At 36.4% G+C, this 17,780-nt stretch overlaps 1 protein-coding gene across 4 annotated transcripts in view; it reads right to left on the bottom strand.

The window, feature by feature from the left end:
* NBEAL1 (neurobeachin like 1) overlaps nt 1-17,780 on the bottom strand; it is a 148,011-nt gene that overhangs the window by 121,465 nt on the left and 8,766 nt on the right. For all 4 annotated transcript variants that reach the window (XM_058549638.1, XM_058549641.1, XM_058549640.1 and 1 more), the window contains exon 3: nt 4,066-4,157. In XM_058549638.1, coding sequence (XP_058405621.1) covers nt 4,066-4,157 — 92 coding nt within the window. The remainder of the gene's footprint in view (nt 1-4,065; nt 4,158-17,780) is intronic.

The following is a 17,780-nucleotide window of genomic DNA, read 5'->3' as shown; positions in this document are numbered from 1 at the left end:
CATATTTGAAATATATACAGAACTCTAAAATATAATATGTTTTAAGCATACTATCACTAAAGCCTAAGAATCTTTTCATAAGCCACCATACATTGATTTCCCCTATCTTTATTAAGAAAAATGCCCAAATCAGAAAGGAACACCCTGAAGAACTCCTATGATTAGATGACATTATACTTTATAATAGTCTCCTCTTCAGAAAATACTTAGTACGAAGTATTACTACTATTTTTACACTAACTAAAAGACTGTGTCATCCACTGTGGATAGAAAAATTTGAAGCACATTACCAGCAGTCACATAAATACATACAATAACTATTATTAGCCTCTTTCTGAACCACCCTACAATATAAATTGAGTGTTTTATAAAATAAACACCTGACTTTAATTAAATTCTAAATTTAATTTAGAATTCTAAATTAATTTTTTTAAAATTAAATTAATTTAATTTAAATTAAAATTAAATTAATTTTATTAATTTAATTAATTTATTAATTAATTTTATTAATTTTATTAATTAATTAAAAATAAATTAATTAAATTAAAATTTAAATTTAAATTTTAAAAAAATTTAATTCCAAATTCTAAAACCATGTTACAAAAATGTATGTTTCATTTTAGTCTGGGCATCACTCCACTTGCAGCTTTGGATTTTTTCATTTTCTCTTATTTATAGATGGTACCAGAAAAACTCTCATTTGTGTATAATTTTTTTCCTGCTGAAGAGCTAAAAAGAAGTGATTAGAAAAAACAAAGTAACTTCAAAATAAACAAGGACAAACATAACTGATTTTCAAGACTAAGCTCAACTACTCATCCTCGCTTTTCCAAAAACATAAGACAACAAGAAAGAAAGCATTCAACTTCCCAATACTCAATCCTAGTTAAACGAGTAGCTCCTTTTGTCCTTAGTTGTCCCATTCTCTATTTGCACATGTTTTTTTTTTTTTTTTTTTTTTTTTTTTTTTTTTGTGAGGAGATCAGCCCTGAGCTAACACCCGCCAATCCTCCTCCTTTTTTGCTGAGGAAGACGGCCCTGGGCTAACATCTGTGCCTATCTTCCTCCACTTTATATGGGACGCCGCCACAGCATGGCTTACCAAGCAGTGCGTCGGTGCGCGCCCGGGATCCGAACCAGCGAACCCCGGGCCGCCGCAGCGGAGCGCGTGCACTTAACCGCTTGCGCCACCGGGCCGGCCCCTGCACATGTTTTTTTGATTTTACTAGACGGAAAAAAAAATTAGCTTCTAAAAGAGAAATCTACTTTTTTTCTTTTTTACTAATTCTCATTATAAAATTGGGGCTTGGCTAGGACGTGACTTACAAAGTTGCAATTTTTGGCCATGTTCCTAATGTGATGAGGATTTAAGAATTCAGAAGCATTTTCCCATCTCTAGGACGCTATTGTCCAAAATTCTATGCTCATTTTGCTGAAATTTCCCGAACTCCAGAAATGTGTCCCACTTCCCTGTTTGGCTACTGAAAGTCTATTGTAAACAACTGCCAATTGTTGTCTCCATCTGACACAGGAAGAAGTCCAGCTTAAATTTCAAGGCTTTAAATTCTGGTAAAAGCATTTCTTGCTTTGTTATGAATTCTCTACCTTGGAAATTCTATAAAGTCAGTTTACTTTAAATGAAGATTATCTATGAGTTTCTTATCTTTAAGGTGACTAGTTTTATATAGCTCACACACAGCATTCACTTGAAAAATTTAAAGTTTTCTACTAGTAATATTCATGGTCCAGTTTTCTGACAATATGAAATACAATTTTAAATAAACCAACTAAATCATGATAAAGAAATGCTCTTGACATTCTTCATCTTACTTTAAATATAGTGGCAATATAAGTCTACATAATGCTTTTAGAAATGACCGCCCAAGAAAGGAGTCATTTATAACATATGGATGATAAGTGCGTCTTACAAAATTCCAAGCATTGGAAGGCGCAAATCCTGACTCCATAAAATCCTTAGGCTCATGATTTAAAGTGAGCTGTAAATTACTAAAATAAAAGCACTTCTAAGCACAAACTACAAGGACACTCTTTTATGAGTAGAAATCAATAATATGTAGCAATCTTATTTTGAGGTCAAGATTTAATACTGATTTTCAACCTTTATAATCCTGTTACAAATAATCTAATGAGGAAGAACTCTGAAACTGTATTTATAAACTACAAAGCAATGGTGCTTCTGAACATACCCCTGCCTTTTTTTAAGTTCAATGCCTTGGCCCAAAGCTCTAATGATTTTTTCACTGAATTATTACATTATCTCTTAAACAGGGCTTCTTGCCTTCAGTCTCAAGCCTTTCCAATCCAACCTCCATAATGCCACCAAAGTGACTTTTAAAAAACTTGATCACGATACTCTTATGCAGAAAATTCTTTAGTAGAGCCTTGTATCTTCCATAACAAAACATCAAAATCCTTTAGCAATGCATGCATGGCACTTCACGATCCGGCTCCTATTTGATTCTCCAGATTCAACTCCCCTGTGCCTATCCTCTCACTGCCTACCTTCATCCCAAAGTGCAAACACTTCCCCCCTTGAAGATTTTTAATTCTCCAGATACTCTTTCTCATCATCAACCACCACCCATTTCTCCCCTCTCCTCTCAACACACCTCTAGAAATAGAGTTCATTTTGTGGCTAAAAGTGTCTCCTCACTTCTCCAGCTTTTTACCCCAGCCAACCTAACCTCTCTTACCTAACAACTACCAGGTCTTCAAGATGGCTTGAGACAGTAAAAATTTATCTGGGAAGTGAGCCTGGGAACTGAGAGAGTGGGAAATGGTGGTAGGCAGAGGAATGGGAGAAAAGATTTGTACTTTCAATTGTACTTTTCCATAACATTTGAATTTTTCCCCCATTTTATGATTTTCAAAAACAGTTTTTAGAAATCTGAATACTTCACCTCCTCCAAGATGTTTTCTAAGACCCTACTCTAAGGCCAGGAATAGAAGTAAGTTTCAATTCACACGCCTGTGGTATAATAAGGAAATTTTATGCAAATGAAGTGACTCATGGTGGGCCCTAGGGGCTGGCCACATCTGACAGACCCATCCCCCAACTTTCTGGGAGGGGAGAGGAGCTGGAGACTGAGTTCAATCACGTGGTCAATGAAGTAATAAGACCCAATAAAACTTTGGACACCCAAAGCTCAAAGAGCCTATTTTTTTTTTTGTGAGGAAGATCAGCCCTGAGCTAACATCCATGCTAATCCTCGTCTTTTTGCTGAGGAAGACCGGCCCCTGAGCTAACATTTATTGCCAATCCTCCTCCTTTTTTTTTCCCCTCAAAGCCCCAGTAGATAGTTATATGCCATAGTTGCACATCCTTCTAGTTGCTGTATGTGGGACGCGGCCTCAGCATGGCCGGAGAAGCGGTGCCTCGGTGCGGGCCTGGGATCCGAACCCGGGCCACCAGTAGCGGAGCGCACGCACTTAACCGCTAAGCCACGGGGCTGGCCCAAGAGCCTTCTTATTTGAACAAACTGATGTTCAGGGAGGGTAATACACCCTGACTCCACAGAAAGAAAGCATGGAAGCCTTCCAGGCCCTGTCCTACATGTATCTTTTATAATAAAACCATAATCATAAGTATAGCATTTTCAGTGAGTTCTATGAGACAATCTAGCAAATTATTGAACCTGAAGGAGTCGTGAGAACCCCCCAATTTATAGCCAGTTGCTCAGAAGTGTGGGTGGCTCCCAAGACTTGCAAATGGTGTCTGAAGTGAGGGCAGTCTTGTGGAGGACTTTGCCCTTAACTTGTGAGATCTGGCGCTAACTCCGTGTAGTGTCAGGATTGAAGTGAACTGCAAGACATTCAGTTGCCAGTGGCTCGCCAAAGCAGAGAAGAGGCTTCTAGAAGGCAAGTCTAGTATCAGCAAGGAAGACTGCTGTGACCAATTAGCAATGTCTGCCATGAGAGCAGGGTTACGCAGGAGTATCATGTGTGTCATACAGTTACCATCCCTGTAATATGCCATCAGTGACATCTTTGTGCTAAAAATTAACAAACTCACCCAGGGGTAAGAAATTAAGTGTTTCTACATACCTGGTAGGCAGCTTTTCAAAGTCAACATCTAAGAATTGTTCATAGCTAGAAACAAAATTGTCCAGCCACAGCTTCAGGTAATCTGGATCTTTCTGAAATAAGAAAACCATTATAATATTAAGTACATCTGTCAAAAAAAATGCTTTCACACCTATTAAGCAGATACAAATTGATAAATCTAAAGAAGCAATGATATGAAATCTGTAAGTGATATTCAGGAAGACATATGTACTGTTTTAAAATGTGTATTAAGTACAGTGAACCCTCGGGGCCGGCCTAGTGGTGCAGTGGTTAAGTGTGCGTGCTCCACTTCGGCAGCCTGGGGTTCGCAGCTCCAGATCCCCGGCGCAGACCTACATATCGCTCATCAAGCCATGCTGTGGTGGCATCCCACATATAGAATAGAGGAAGACTGGCACAGATGTTAGCTCAGGGCTAATCTTCCTCACCAAAAAAAAGAAAATCCAGTGAACCCTCAAATGGCTTCCCACGTCACTCACAGGAAGAGCTACAATCTTAACAATGTCCTGTAAGATTCTACACAATTTGCCCTCCCCTATCTCTGTGACTTTATCCACTGTTACCCTGTACTACACTGGCTTCTGGCTGTTACTAGGACATGCCAGACATGTTCCCACCTTAAGGCCTTTGCAATGGCTGTTTTCTCTACCTAGAACACTCTTCCCCCAGATAGCTGTCTCCCTCACCTTCTTCAAGTCATTCTTTAAACGATATATTCTCAATGAAGCCTAATTTTACCACCCTATCTTAAAACTGCAAACCTTCTTACTAACCCTTACCTTACTCTATTCTGTTGTCCCACCTCACGGTGCTTTCTCACCTTCTAATTACTCTATAAATTTGCTTATTTATTAATTTATTGTCTGTCAATTCCCCCAGAATATAGGCTTCACAGGTGCAGGGCCTATAGAAGGGCCCACCATGAGTGACTTCTTTTTGTTTACTAATGGATACCAAGTGCCTAAAACAGTGCCTGGCACTGATCAGGTGCTCAATAAATATCTGTTCAATTAATTAATGAGAAATATAAAACATAAATAAAATCAAATCAGAGATGGATCATAACCTAAACACAAAACTAAAACTAAAATCTTCTAAAAGAAAATATGGGAGAATATCTTTGAAACCTTGGGGTAGACAAAGCTTTCTTAGTTAGGACACAAAAATCACAAACCAAAAAAACAAAAAATTAATAATTTTTCTTTCTTCTTAACCAAAACTAAAAATGTCTACTCATCAAAAGACACCATTAAGAAAATGAAAAGATACCAACAGAATACACATTTGTCTTAAGTACACATGGAACATGGTAGTAATGGTTGCACAGCAATGTGAGTTTGTTAATGCCACCAAACCATACACCTAAATATGGTTAAAGCAATCTCCAGAAAGTGACCCTAAAAAAAATAGATCTTTGAATTACCTGACAAGGAATTTAAAATGGCTGTCTTAAAAATGCTCAATGAGCTAAAAAGGAAACATAGAGAAGTAAACGAAATCAGGAAAATGATGCATGAACAAAAATAGTTAAAATGGTAAATTTTATGTTATATATATTTTCTCATAATTTAAAAAAATAACTAAAACAAAAAAGAAAATGAAAAGGCAAGCCATATACCAGCTGAAAATATTCTCAGTACATATATCTGACAGAGGACTTGTATCAAGAATATATAAAGAACTCCCACAAATCAATACCAAAAGGACAACAACTCAATTTAAAAATGGGCAAAAGGCTCAGACACTTCACAAAAGGGGATACACGAATGGCCAAATAGCATACAAAAGTATGCTCAACATCAGTGGTTATCCAGTGAAATGAAAACTAAAATCAAATGGAATACCCTACACATCCACTAGAATGTCTACAATTAAAGACTGACAAAACCAAATGTTGGTAAAGATGTGCAATAACTGGAACTCACATTTCTGGTGGGAGTATAAAATGGTAATAATCACTTGGAAAACAGTTTGGCAGTTTCTTTAAAGTCAACCATAGACTTCCCACATGGCCGAACCATTCCTCTCAAAAGAAATGAAAATATATATCCACAAAAACACTTTACAAAAATGTTCACAGAAGATTTATTTTTAATAGCCAAAAGCTGGAAACAACCCAAAATTCCATCAACAGGTTAATTAATAAACAAATTGTGGTATATGCACAGTGGAATGCACAATGAATTATCGATACAACAACAAACAGAAATTCTGAAAATGTGCTGAGCAAAAGATGCCAGGCATTAAAGCATATACACTGTATGATTTCATTTCTACAAAGTTCTAGAGCAGACTATGATGACAGAAATTAGATCACTGGCTGTCTTTAGGAGGACTGACTACAAAGGGGCACAAAGGGAACTCCCCCAAGTGATAGAAATTTTCTATTTTTTGACTAGGGTAGTAGTTACACAAATGTTGGTTTGGTCTTAAACTCATCAAATCTGATACTTAAAATCTGTGCATTTCATGGTCTGTAAATTACATCTCAAAGCTGATCTGAGGGCCGGCCCCATGGCTTAGCGGTTAAGTGCGCGCGCTCCGCTGCTGGCGGCCCAGGTTCGGATCCTGGGTGCGCACTGACACACCACTTCTCTGGCCATGCTGAGGCCGCGTCCCACATACAGCAACTAGAAGGATGTGCACCTATGACATACAACTATCTACTGGGGCTTTGGCGGGGGGGGGGACTACATCTGCTTTAAAAAAAAAAAAAAAGCTGATTTGAAAAAAACCATGATTCCTCAGAGATGTCTTTTTCAATATAAATTGCATCATTAAAAATGATGCTCAAATTTGTTTCCTTCCCCTCCTTAACATTTCTTTACTCCAATTTCAGCATAGTACTCAGGAGTCTTAGTTACTTAGTCATTAAATATCATTAGTTAGGCACTGCTCCTGGATCAAGGGAAGTAATCTATTTCCCTAAAATAAAAGCATTACACTACAAATCAGAATTCCTAAAAGAATGTTCTCAGAATATGCAGAGACTGGTGACCTTTTGTCTATTTGTTTTCTCTATTAATATACTGTTCCAAAATCAGATCATAAATTGCCACTATCTACATCATCACTGAGAAACAGGATGGAAATATTTCAGAAAAAGAACTACTTCTTGTGAGAAATTTTCTCAAGGGTTTCATTACTTGCTTTTTTAATTTCCAACCAGCACATCATTCATTTAGTCATTCATTCATTCATCCATTCAAGATAGGACTCCAAAATACAAGTAGCTGGAGTTTTTCTTATCATTGTTCCTTTTTAATAAAGCAGAGGATTATCTCTCTGTAAAAGTTAGACACAAAACAGTCTCATAACGTCATAAAGAATTAATACATTTCTCCTCATAGTTTATTTAGGAATTCTACAGTATCTGGTTCAAAGTCTAAAGGTCAGGGCGACCAAGGGTTTGGCAAGTACAGAGTTCTCCTAGGAAGCTGAGCAACTATAAGGAAAGAAATGGTACTTAAACTTGGAAATGTTTCATTTAGTAAGAAGTAAGGCAATTACAGTTTTCTGAGCACCTGCCATGTGCTAAATATGACAGCAGACATTTAAAAAATATATATCATCCCATTTAGTCCTTACAACTAGCAAGAGAAGGTTTCACTTCCCCCGTTTTACAGGCTAGAAAAGGGAAGTTCTAAGGATATGTAACGTGTTCATGGTCACACAGCTGGTATTCGATTAAAATGCAAGGATATATGAATCCAGTTGTGCTCTTTCCACTACACAACACTGTCTTTGAACTGTAAGCAGGAATAATATGAAGTTAGGGGGCAAAAAGAGGAAAAGAGGAGGTTAGGATCAGAAACTCAAGGCCATAAACAATTTAACACATAAAACAGCCACATTCCACACAGCCTGAGAAAACCCATAGAGGATCTATACTTAACTACCAAGGGCCATAAAAAGAAAGATCTCCACACACCCAGAAACAGTATTAATTAAATCTCAAGCTTAGTCACCTTCATGGGTAAGAAAGTTTGGTATATGAAACACCACAGTGTGGTCTATCTCCCCCATTTGTATATTTATTAACACACACACAAATGTACTACGTACTGCAGGAGCACGGGGGCTGAATTACGTGGACTCTAACTCCTGCTCTGCCACCTCCTTCAACAAGTCACCCTATGTTTGCGCACCAGTGTCTTCCCGCATAAAGATGAAGATACTGACAGTACCTTTCTTTACAGGGCTGTTGTGAAAATTAAATAATCTAATATTTGCCAAGGGCTTAGAACAATGCCTAGCACATAATATATGCTTGATAAGTATTAATTATTTTTATAACCTACCATGTGCCCAAATTAGGAAACTCCCACAGAACAGGAATGTCTATGCTACACATAACCATATTTAAATATTTCATGATCCCCCTTGCCACAGGATTTTAATTGTACTTTTCCTTTCAAATCTCTTTGCATTTACTATCTGTGAGACTTTGGGCAGGTTACTTCATCTCTCTGATCCATTCTTCAGAAGTATAAAATGAAGATAATACTTCCAACCTCACAGGGTTGTTGAGAGCACTAAATGAGATAATACACGTAAAGCATTCAGCCATGCCTGACATTTAGCAAACGCTCGAAAGACATTGCATACCACTATTAAGATAGTGGTCCATGGTCCAATGTAATAAAATAAACAATTATAAAATAATTACAAAATCAACTTTATTGATTTTTTACTCAAATATTCACGCAATCATCTGCCATTCACTTGGACTGTATGTAGCTCCCTACTGGTCTTTCTAACTTCAATTTCTCCCACCTACATACAGCTACCAATGGGATTTGTTAAATTTAAATCTAAGCATCTCTTCTCTCCCGCTCAAATACCTTCAATGGCTCCCCGTTACCACAGCAGGAAGTCTAACACAGAGATGTGCTGTCCAATACAGTGGCCACTAGCCAAACGTGATTATTTAAATTATATAAAAGCACAAGAGACTTCTGTCTTCTCATAACATCCACTTCCCTGCTGGGAGGCTTCAGTGGGTAATGGAATTAAGAGATCCATACAATTTCACCTAGTTCTTAAGGGGTAGGGTTACAGGTAAAAAGAGGGAACACCTTACTTCCTCCATGCACTGATATATGGGTTGTAGTATTCTTTCAAGTTTTAAAACTATAAACTTTTAGATATATATACATAGTTCAACCATATGTTGGGCAGCTCCCAATTTCCATATAAGCTGCATTTAAAAGTTCATTGAAGTCCGTTGTATTTATAATATATTTTCTAACATCCTACCAAAAGAAGATAAATTCCCCCCATAGAAATGCTACTATTAAAGGTGATTAGACTTTCAGGTCAGCTCTCAAGCTTTTCTGACAGAATCTAGCTACTTCAAAAAGCATTTAGTAAGCACATGCCAGCCATGTTATCAACCAAGGACAGTGCTAGCCTCTATGGATATAAAATCAAATAAAAATCTTGTGTCCATTATACCTCAGTAAAAAAAAAAAACAAAAAAAAAACTATAATCTTGTCTTCAAAGTGCTTTTCTTCAATAGAAAAGAGAGGCATAAACAAATAAATGAAAACAGCATGAGAAGTAAAATAGTTGTGAAAAATACTGAAATAATACAAAGAAGGAATTATTCACTCTGTCAAGGTTGGAGGTAACTGAGTAGCACAAGCATCAAAAGTTTTCACAGATCGAGGAGGCCTGGTGGCATAGCAGTTAAGTGCGCATGCTCCGCTGCAGTGGCCCGCGGTTCGGATCCCTGGCGCGCACCGACCCACCACTTGTCAAGCCACGCTGTGGTGGCATCCCATATAAGGTGGAGGAAGACAGGCACAGATGTTACCCCAGGGCCGATCTTCCTCAGCAAAAAAAAGAGGAGGATTGGTGACAGATGTTAGCTCAGGGCTAATCTTCCTCACCAAAAAGAAAAAGTTTTCACAGATCCTAAGCAGGTATTTTCAAGAAGTGAAGAAGAGGAGAATTCCAAATGGATAGAAAATAGCAAGATATATTCAAAGATGTACAATATTTGGTACTGTTCCAGTGTGGAAATGACAGGAAGCAGCGGGACAGGTACATAGGATTTTAAGGCTGGAGAAGTCAGTATGTCCTAAGTACTTAGGAACACTGCTCACTCGGATGATAACACACAGGTCTGAAAAGTTGAAAAAGGAAAAGAAAAGATGGCTACGCTTAATCAAGTCTGATAAGCATTAGTTAAGCAAAGTTAAACAAGATTTTTAACAATATATTATCTTTAAGATGAAATATACCTTGTGAATTGCATTGGAACGGGTGAACACAATATGAAATTTCCTAAATATATAACCACAAACCTTACCTTCCTGACTCAATTTCATTAATCAAAGAACCATCTTCTTATTTGGTTGATCCTTTCCATTACGTTATTTTATTAATTTCTGCTCTTTCTAAAAGCATTTTATTAAACAAAATTTCCAACATACACAAAAGTAGAGAGAATGGCATAATGACTCAGCTTCAACAATTATCAAATCATGCATAACCAATATTCTTTCACCTATATCCCCATCCTCCACTGGATTATTTTGAAGCAAACCAACCCAGATATCATATCATTTTATCCACAAATATTTCGATTTATACCCCTAGAAGATATCTTTTAAAATATAACAATATTATCACATCTAAAAAATTAACAGTTCCTTAATATCAGTGTTCAAATTTTCCTGATTCCTTTACAAATGCCTTTTTAACTGTTGGATAAGATCAGGACCCAAATAAAGTCCATAAATTGCAATTAGTCAACATATCTTTTAAGTCTTTTTAAATCTATAGGTTTTTATTACATTTCTTTTTTGCTGTAATTTACTTGTTGAAAACACTGGGTCATTTGTGATGCAGTACTCCTCACATTGGGGATTTTGCTGGCTGCATATCCTTATGTCACTTAACATGTTCCTGAGTCCTCTGCATTTCCTATGAATTAGTAGATCTAGAGACTATCAGATTTAGGTCAATTTTTTGGCAAAAAATACTACATACGTGTTGTCATATACGTCCTTCAGAAGGTACATACCTGTTATCTCTTTTGTGATGTTAGGAGCTGTGATGATCATCATTTCCTAGATTCAGTATTTTATTATAAGTAATTACTGCAACAAACCTTAGTTTCCTTATAATAGCACCATGACTACTAGAAAGACTTGCAGAAGGAAGAGCTATTAATTTACTCTCAATTTCACTTTCAGATGTTAATTAGGATTATATCTAGATACAGATTATGTTTATGCCATTCATCCCAAGATGTTATATAATGGATAATGATTTATTAAAATTAAACATATTCCTTAATACATGTAAACTTTATATATGTATGTTTCCTGCAGTCATTGAAAAATAATAAATTTGAGAATTTTCACGTAAAAAAACCTTACAATTTCCTTCACTTTATTATTTTTAGGTTTCTTTTGTTCTTATCTTCTTGAGATGGATGATATATTAATAATCTATTCCTGCATAACAAATTAAATTAGGAGCTCAAACAACAAATATCTCACAGTTTTTTAGGGTCAGGAATTCAAAAGCAGCTTAGATGGGTGGCTCTGGCTCAGAGTTTCTCAGAAGCCTATAATGAAGATGTCACCTAGGGCTGCAATCATAACAAAGCCTGACTGGGCTGGAGGAACTGCGGTCAACTTCACTCACATGGTGTTGGCTTTGTGTCAGTTCTTCACAACATAGGACTCTCCACAGGGCTGCTCACAACAGAGATGCTGGCTTCTTCCAAAGCAAACGACCCAGGAAAAAAGAGTAACTGAGATGGAAACAACAGTGTCTTTTCTAATTTCAGGAATGACATACCATCACTTTTGCCAAATTCTATTGCTCACAGATGAACCCTGTACAACGTAGGAGAGGACTATAAAAGGGTGTGACTACCAGGAGGTGGAGATCTTGAAGGCTGGCTACCACAAATGACCAGTTCATTAATTTTTAGCCTCATTTTCTTTTCTAACATACTTAAAGCCATAAATTTTCCTAAGCAGTGCTGTAGCTGCCCCCGACCAAATTCTAAAATGCAGTACTTTTATCATTCAGTTCCAAAAGAATTCTAATTTTCCTTAATTACTTGTTCTTTAATCAAAGGTTTACTTAGAAGTGTATTTCATGGCTTTCAAACATTTTTTCAATGTTTTTGTTACGGATTTCTTCCTTAACTACAGTCATGTATCACATAACGATATTTCAATGACAGACTGCATATATGACAGTGATCCCATAAGATTAGTACCATATAGCCTAGCTGTGTAGTAAGCTATACCACCTAGGTTCGTGTAGGTACATTCTACGATGTTTGCACGACAAAAATCACCTAACAATGCATTTCTCAGAACATATCCCCCTCAGTATGCAACACGTGACACATTCTCGTTAGAAAACACACTCCATTATTTCAATCATTTGAAATTGGTTGAAACTTGCTTTACGGTCTGTTATACCAGTGGGTGGGTGGGTGGGTGGGTGTGGGTGTGTGTGTGTGTGTGTGTGTGTGTGTGTAAGATTAGCCTTGAGCTAACATCTGTTGTCAATCCTTCTCGAGGAAGATTGGCCCTGGGCTAACATCCATGCCCATCTTCCTCCACTTTATATGGGACACCACCACAGCATGGCTTGACAAGCGGAGCGTCAGTCTGCGTCCAGGATGAGAACTCGAGAACCCCGGGGGCCACCGAACCGGAGCACACGAACTTAACCGCTACACCACTGGGCCAGCCCTATATCATGTTTGTGCGCTTGAATGTATGTTGGGTATTGTGTTCTACGTAAATCCCTTCCCCTTACATCAAATACATTAATCCTATTGTTTAAATTTTCTGTACCTATACTGATTTTTTTGTCTGTTCATTCTACCAATTACTGAAAAGAAATGTTAAAAAAAAAAAAACTGCTAAAACATGTTAAATAAAAAAAAAAAACCCTACTATGACTGTCATATGTTCATTTCTCTGTAGTTCTGTCAGTGCTTGCTTTATTCATTTTGAGACTATGTTATGAGGTGCACACAAATTTAAAATTGTTATATGTTCCTGGTGAATCGAACTGTTTTTGTTTTGCTGAAAATGGCTTTATTTCACTTTCCTCTGAAAAAATTTCACCAGTTGGAAATTCTAGTTTAAGTCTCTTCATTAAAGATGCCAATCTATTATCCTTTCCCTTTCATCATTATTACTGAAAAATCAGCTATTAATCTGTCATCCCTTTGAAGATAATCTTTTTTTCTCTGGCAGCTTTTAAAATTTTTCTCTTTTTCTTTGGTTTTCTGCAAACCCACTATGGTTTCAACCAGATGTAACTTTGTATGGAATTTGTTTTATTTACTTTCCTTGAGATTCACTGGACTTCCATCAGTCCTGGAAAGCTCTCACCTCTTCAATATTACATTTGTTTCATTCCTTCTCTTCCTCTCCTTTTCAGAGTCCAGTTAAACATGTGTTAAACCTTTTCACCTTATCTTTCATATCTCGTAACCTTCCTTCCATATCTTCCATCTCTTTGACTTCCTAGGATATATTCTAAAAGACTTCTTGCGATCTCCCTTCCAATTCTCTAATCTTCTTCAGCTGCCTAAACTTGTATTAACCCCCTTTATCAGTTTTTAATTATCATTATTGGGTTTTTTTTTTTCTATTTCTAGATATTCTATTTCTTTTTTAAAACTGCTAGGTCACTTTTTATATCATATTCTCTGATTCTATATAAATATATTTTTACATTTTGGCATCTTTGAAATCAAAATGCATCTTACAAATGCTCAGAGACGCCACCGTTATGACACATTTGCCATTGCCTATGCAAACCTGGTACTAGGTATTCATACTGATGTCTCTTCACTAGATTTATGTGCACAGCTGGTACTATAACATGTTGAGTTTAATTGCTGTTCAAATTGTCTTCAAAAAGTATACTATGATTAAGCAATAAAATGAAGTTACTGTGTACACAGAAAGGTATGAAAACAGAGCAGCAGGGTATAACTGGACATTAACGATGCAAACATTCATTATTGCAGAAATGATCACAATTTTATGTTTTCTTGCAAAGCAACAGTTAAGTGCTTTACAAACTTGAGAATGGGAGATATCCTCAAAGAATTATCTATCATATGCCAATCAAAGCAAATGAAGACAAAAGAATCTGTCAAATCCTTTGGAAAAGATGAAAGAAATTTCAAAGCAACAAGAGCCTGGTATGGTCTATTCACACATCATGAATTAAGATATTAAGTTGCAATTTGAAAAAATATTTAGTATCTACACTGAAGGTTTCTTCTTCCGGAGGGACTTGCATTTGCTTTTACCAAGCACCAGTCTAGTCTGCATGACTTGGGGCTTTTTGGACCTTTCCTAGACGAAAGGTGAATTTGATCTGCAAATCCATGAAAGAATCAACTTGTGGTAACATCCTTTCAGGGACTTTTCACCATTCTCCTCTGCCTAACACACAGGCACTTTTCCCTAAAGTCCCCAAGCGAAGGTGGGAGAGTGAGGCGGGTTTGCTTCTAGTTCATCATTACCCCCAAGAGTATATGCCTCTGGGGATCATAAGGGAAAAGCTATTAGACTTCTCACTCCGCTTAGTCCCTTGGCTTTGACTTCTGTTCATCCACAGGCTGTGAAAACAAAAGCTCAAGTTCACCAGGAAAAGTAGCTTCCTTTCTCCATCTACCTAAGTTCCTGCTTTCACTAAGATTTAGCCTCATAATGTCTTACTATCTGGCCAGCTTTTCAATGCTATTAAGATGTTTCTTAAATTTTATCCAGAATTTTAAGTGATTTTCAGAAGGAGATTTGGTCCCAACAACCTAGCCTAATTTATTACCAAAATGAAAATCTTTACTAAGATCACTTTTCCTTTGTAATTTTGGTCATGCTTTACACGTCCCTGGAACCTCTTCTGTGACTATAAATCTACTATCCACTCTTCACAACCTCCTTCATCAAATGCTCCTCTTCAACTAAGCAACCCTTGATGACTTTATCCATCTTCCCTTAGGTTATGGGCGCAGATGTGAGACCTAAGTGGGAAACCGACTCTAGCTGGAAAAGCATGCCCTCAGATGAGGTCATAGTCAATGAAAGAGATGAAAGACACAAAATTTTGATGAAAGGAAAGCCTGTCATATCCAGGAAAGATCTGGAAGCCATTTTAACACAAATAAAAGAAGCAATTTTCTAATAGAGGTCTATGTGTAAAAATAAGCTTAGAATACACCAATCCTCAGTGAGAAAGATTTCAACTTTTACTTTAGGTATTTCTTAAATTTTAAATAACTATTCATTCAGATAACTACTCTAACCAAGTTCCAGGTTTGATCAATACAGTGTAGAAAATTCACGGTTAAGATTATCAAGGCTTGAAAAGGTTAGGTATAATATGTCTTGTGTTAATTTTGTGTTCATCTTGGAGTTGCACACATAGTGGACAGGTAAAGAAATTTCTGGTTCAGTGTTTTTGGGAAGTCAGTCAAGTGATCAAATGTACCCCTGTGGTGCGGGATGTCGACAGCAGGGAAGGTTGTACATATGTGGGGACAGGAGGTACACAGGAACTCTCTGTACTTTCCGCTCAGTTTTGCTGTGAACCTAACTGCTCTAAAATATAAAGTTTATTAATTTAAAAAAATGGAAAAAAGAGGAAAACATAAAATTCAAGGGATAAAAATGACAGTAAATAACATGTGCATACAGCAGGCATTCAACAAAAACTAGTTGAATTGGACTAAAGTGAATTCTTTAGAAAAGCATATCACTACATATGTACCAACTAAACATAATATTGACACTTTTTAAATGGAGCTTAAAAGTTTAATGTTCAACTTTCAGGTTAGCTAGAAGTTTTTCAAATTTAGTATCTTAATGATTTGTAGTAGTAAATGTAATTAACTTACACAGACTTTTCAATCACATCCATAGCACTTTAAGTAAAATTCTCTGAATATGAAATTTTGACTTTCTTTCCACATATCTGTATTTTTCTAGATTTTCTACAATTAACTTGTATACCTTAAAAAAAAAATTCAAAGTTCAGCGTTCAAGTAAGGGGCTGGCCCGATGGTGTAGTGGTTAAGTTTGCACATTCCACTTCGGCAGCCCAGGGTTTGCCGGTTCGGATCCCAGGTGCGGACCTACGCACCACTTATCAAGCCATGCTGTGGCAGGTGTCCCATATAAAAACAGTAGAGGAAGACTGGCACAGATGTGAGCCTGGGCTCACTTCTCAGCAAGGGCTAATCTTCCTCAGCAAAAAGAGGAGGATTGGCAACAGATGTTAGCTCAGGCCTAATCTTCCTCACCAAAAAAAAAAAAGTAAAACATCATCACTACTTTTTCCTTAGAACACAAATCTAAATTAGAAAATCTACATATTTTTATCCCTAAAATGAAGTTCATTCACTAGAAAACTTAAGCTTTATATTTTGATCTTATTTAAATTTTATATTTTGTCAAAAATCCTGTCAAAATTATTCAATAAAAAAGTATAAATTCACCTCACAATGACATCATGAAACAGTATACATCTTTTCTACTATTCAAATGTTTAACATCAGGAAAGATTATGTAGCAGTTAAATTAAATGCATCAAATAAAACTACATTTGTTTATAGAGGCAAATTGTTTTGAAATGCTTGAACGACTTTTATGTGAAATGTATGGATCAATTAATGCTTTGGTTCAACCAGAGAGCAGATAACTCTACCAGTGTGAATCTAAGTCACAAGACATAAATTAAAAGAAAATGCTGATATTCCCTAGACATAGCTAAGAATAAGTTATTTTCAATATTTTAAAAGATAGCACAGTCTATACAAAACATATTTAAGAGCAGAGCGCCCCATTTCCCTTACTTAAAAAAAGTGGCACATTATAAGGTGAATTCCATTCTTTTTAATAAAAGCTGAGGAGATAAGGAAACCAGTGCTGCTAACTCTTGTCTGAATTCTGACACTTTCAAAATAGTTCATATACAGTTATGGCAGGTTTCAGTCATTTCACATAGCTCCACACAGATTTACAGATTTTGAATGACCAGAATAAAACTGTCACGAAAACTGAATTATACTTTCACAAAATAAATCAAAAGCTTTTGTCAAAGCCTCTAAGTAAACAGAGAAAAAGCAAGTTACACAGGCCACTTACATTCAGATACTACAAGGCACTAAACTTTAATCTGTAAGCGTTTTATTTTACATCTTTAAAAATGAAGGACTACTGGAAATTAAGTGCAGCACCTGATTCCAAATGTACCCACTTAAAATCCATAATGATTCTAGTAAAGAATACTTAAAATGACAATTACTAAACACCAATGATTAAAGCAAGTAATGATTCTTTTCACTTAAGTCTTAATATTTTTCTGGAACTTAAGAATAATTATCCACATCTTAACACATACACACACACAAAACTATTCTTAGTAGTTTTATAATATATTCTAATAGTGGCAAACATGCAATATTAGAAACGTCATCAGTATACCTAGGAAAAAATGAATAAGGAAATAAAATATCTACCATTTATCTACCAAAAACTGATCTATGAGTTAAAGGTGTTATACATACACATGCCTCAGCCCCGAAGTTTGATGCTAACCGACTAAGAAACCCCAGTCTTTTTCCCGCTAAAATAAGGACAGCAAGACAAGTATGTCTCTTATTTCAAATACTATAAAACATCAT

Source organism: Diceros bicornis, chromosome 10, assembly GCF_020826845.1.
Source record: "Diceros bicornis minor isolate mBicDic1 chromosome 10, mDicBic1.mat.cur, whole genome shotgun sequence".
Lineage (NCBI taxonomy): Eukaryota > Metazoa > Chordata > Mammalia > Perissodactyla > Rhinocerotidae > Diceros > Diceros bicornis.
Note: the sequence above shows the minus strand (reverse complement) of the source record. Positions and strands in the feature narration are given on the sequence as shown.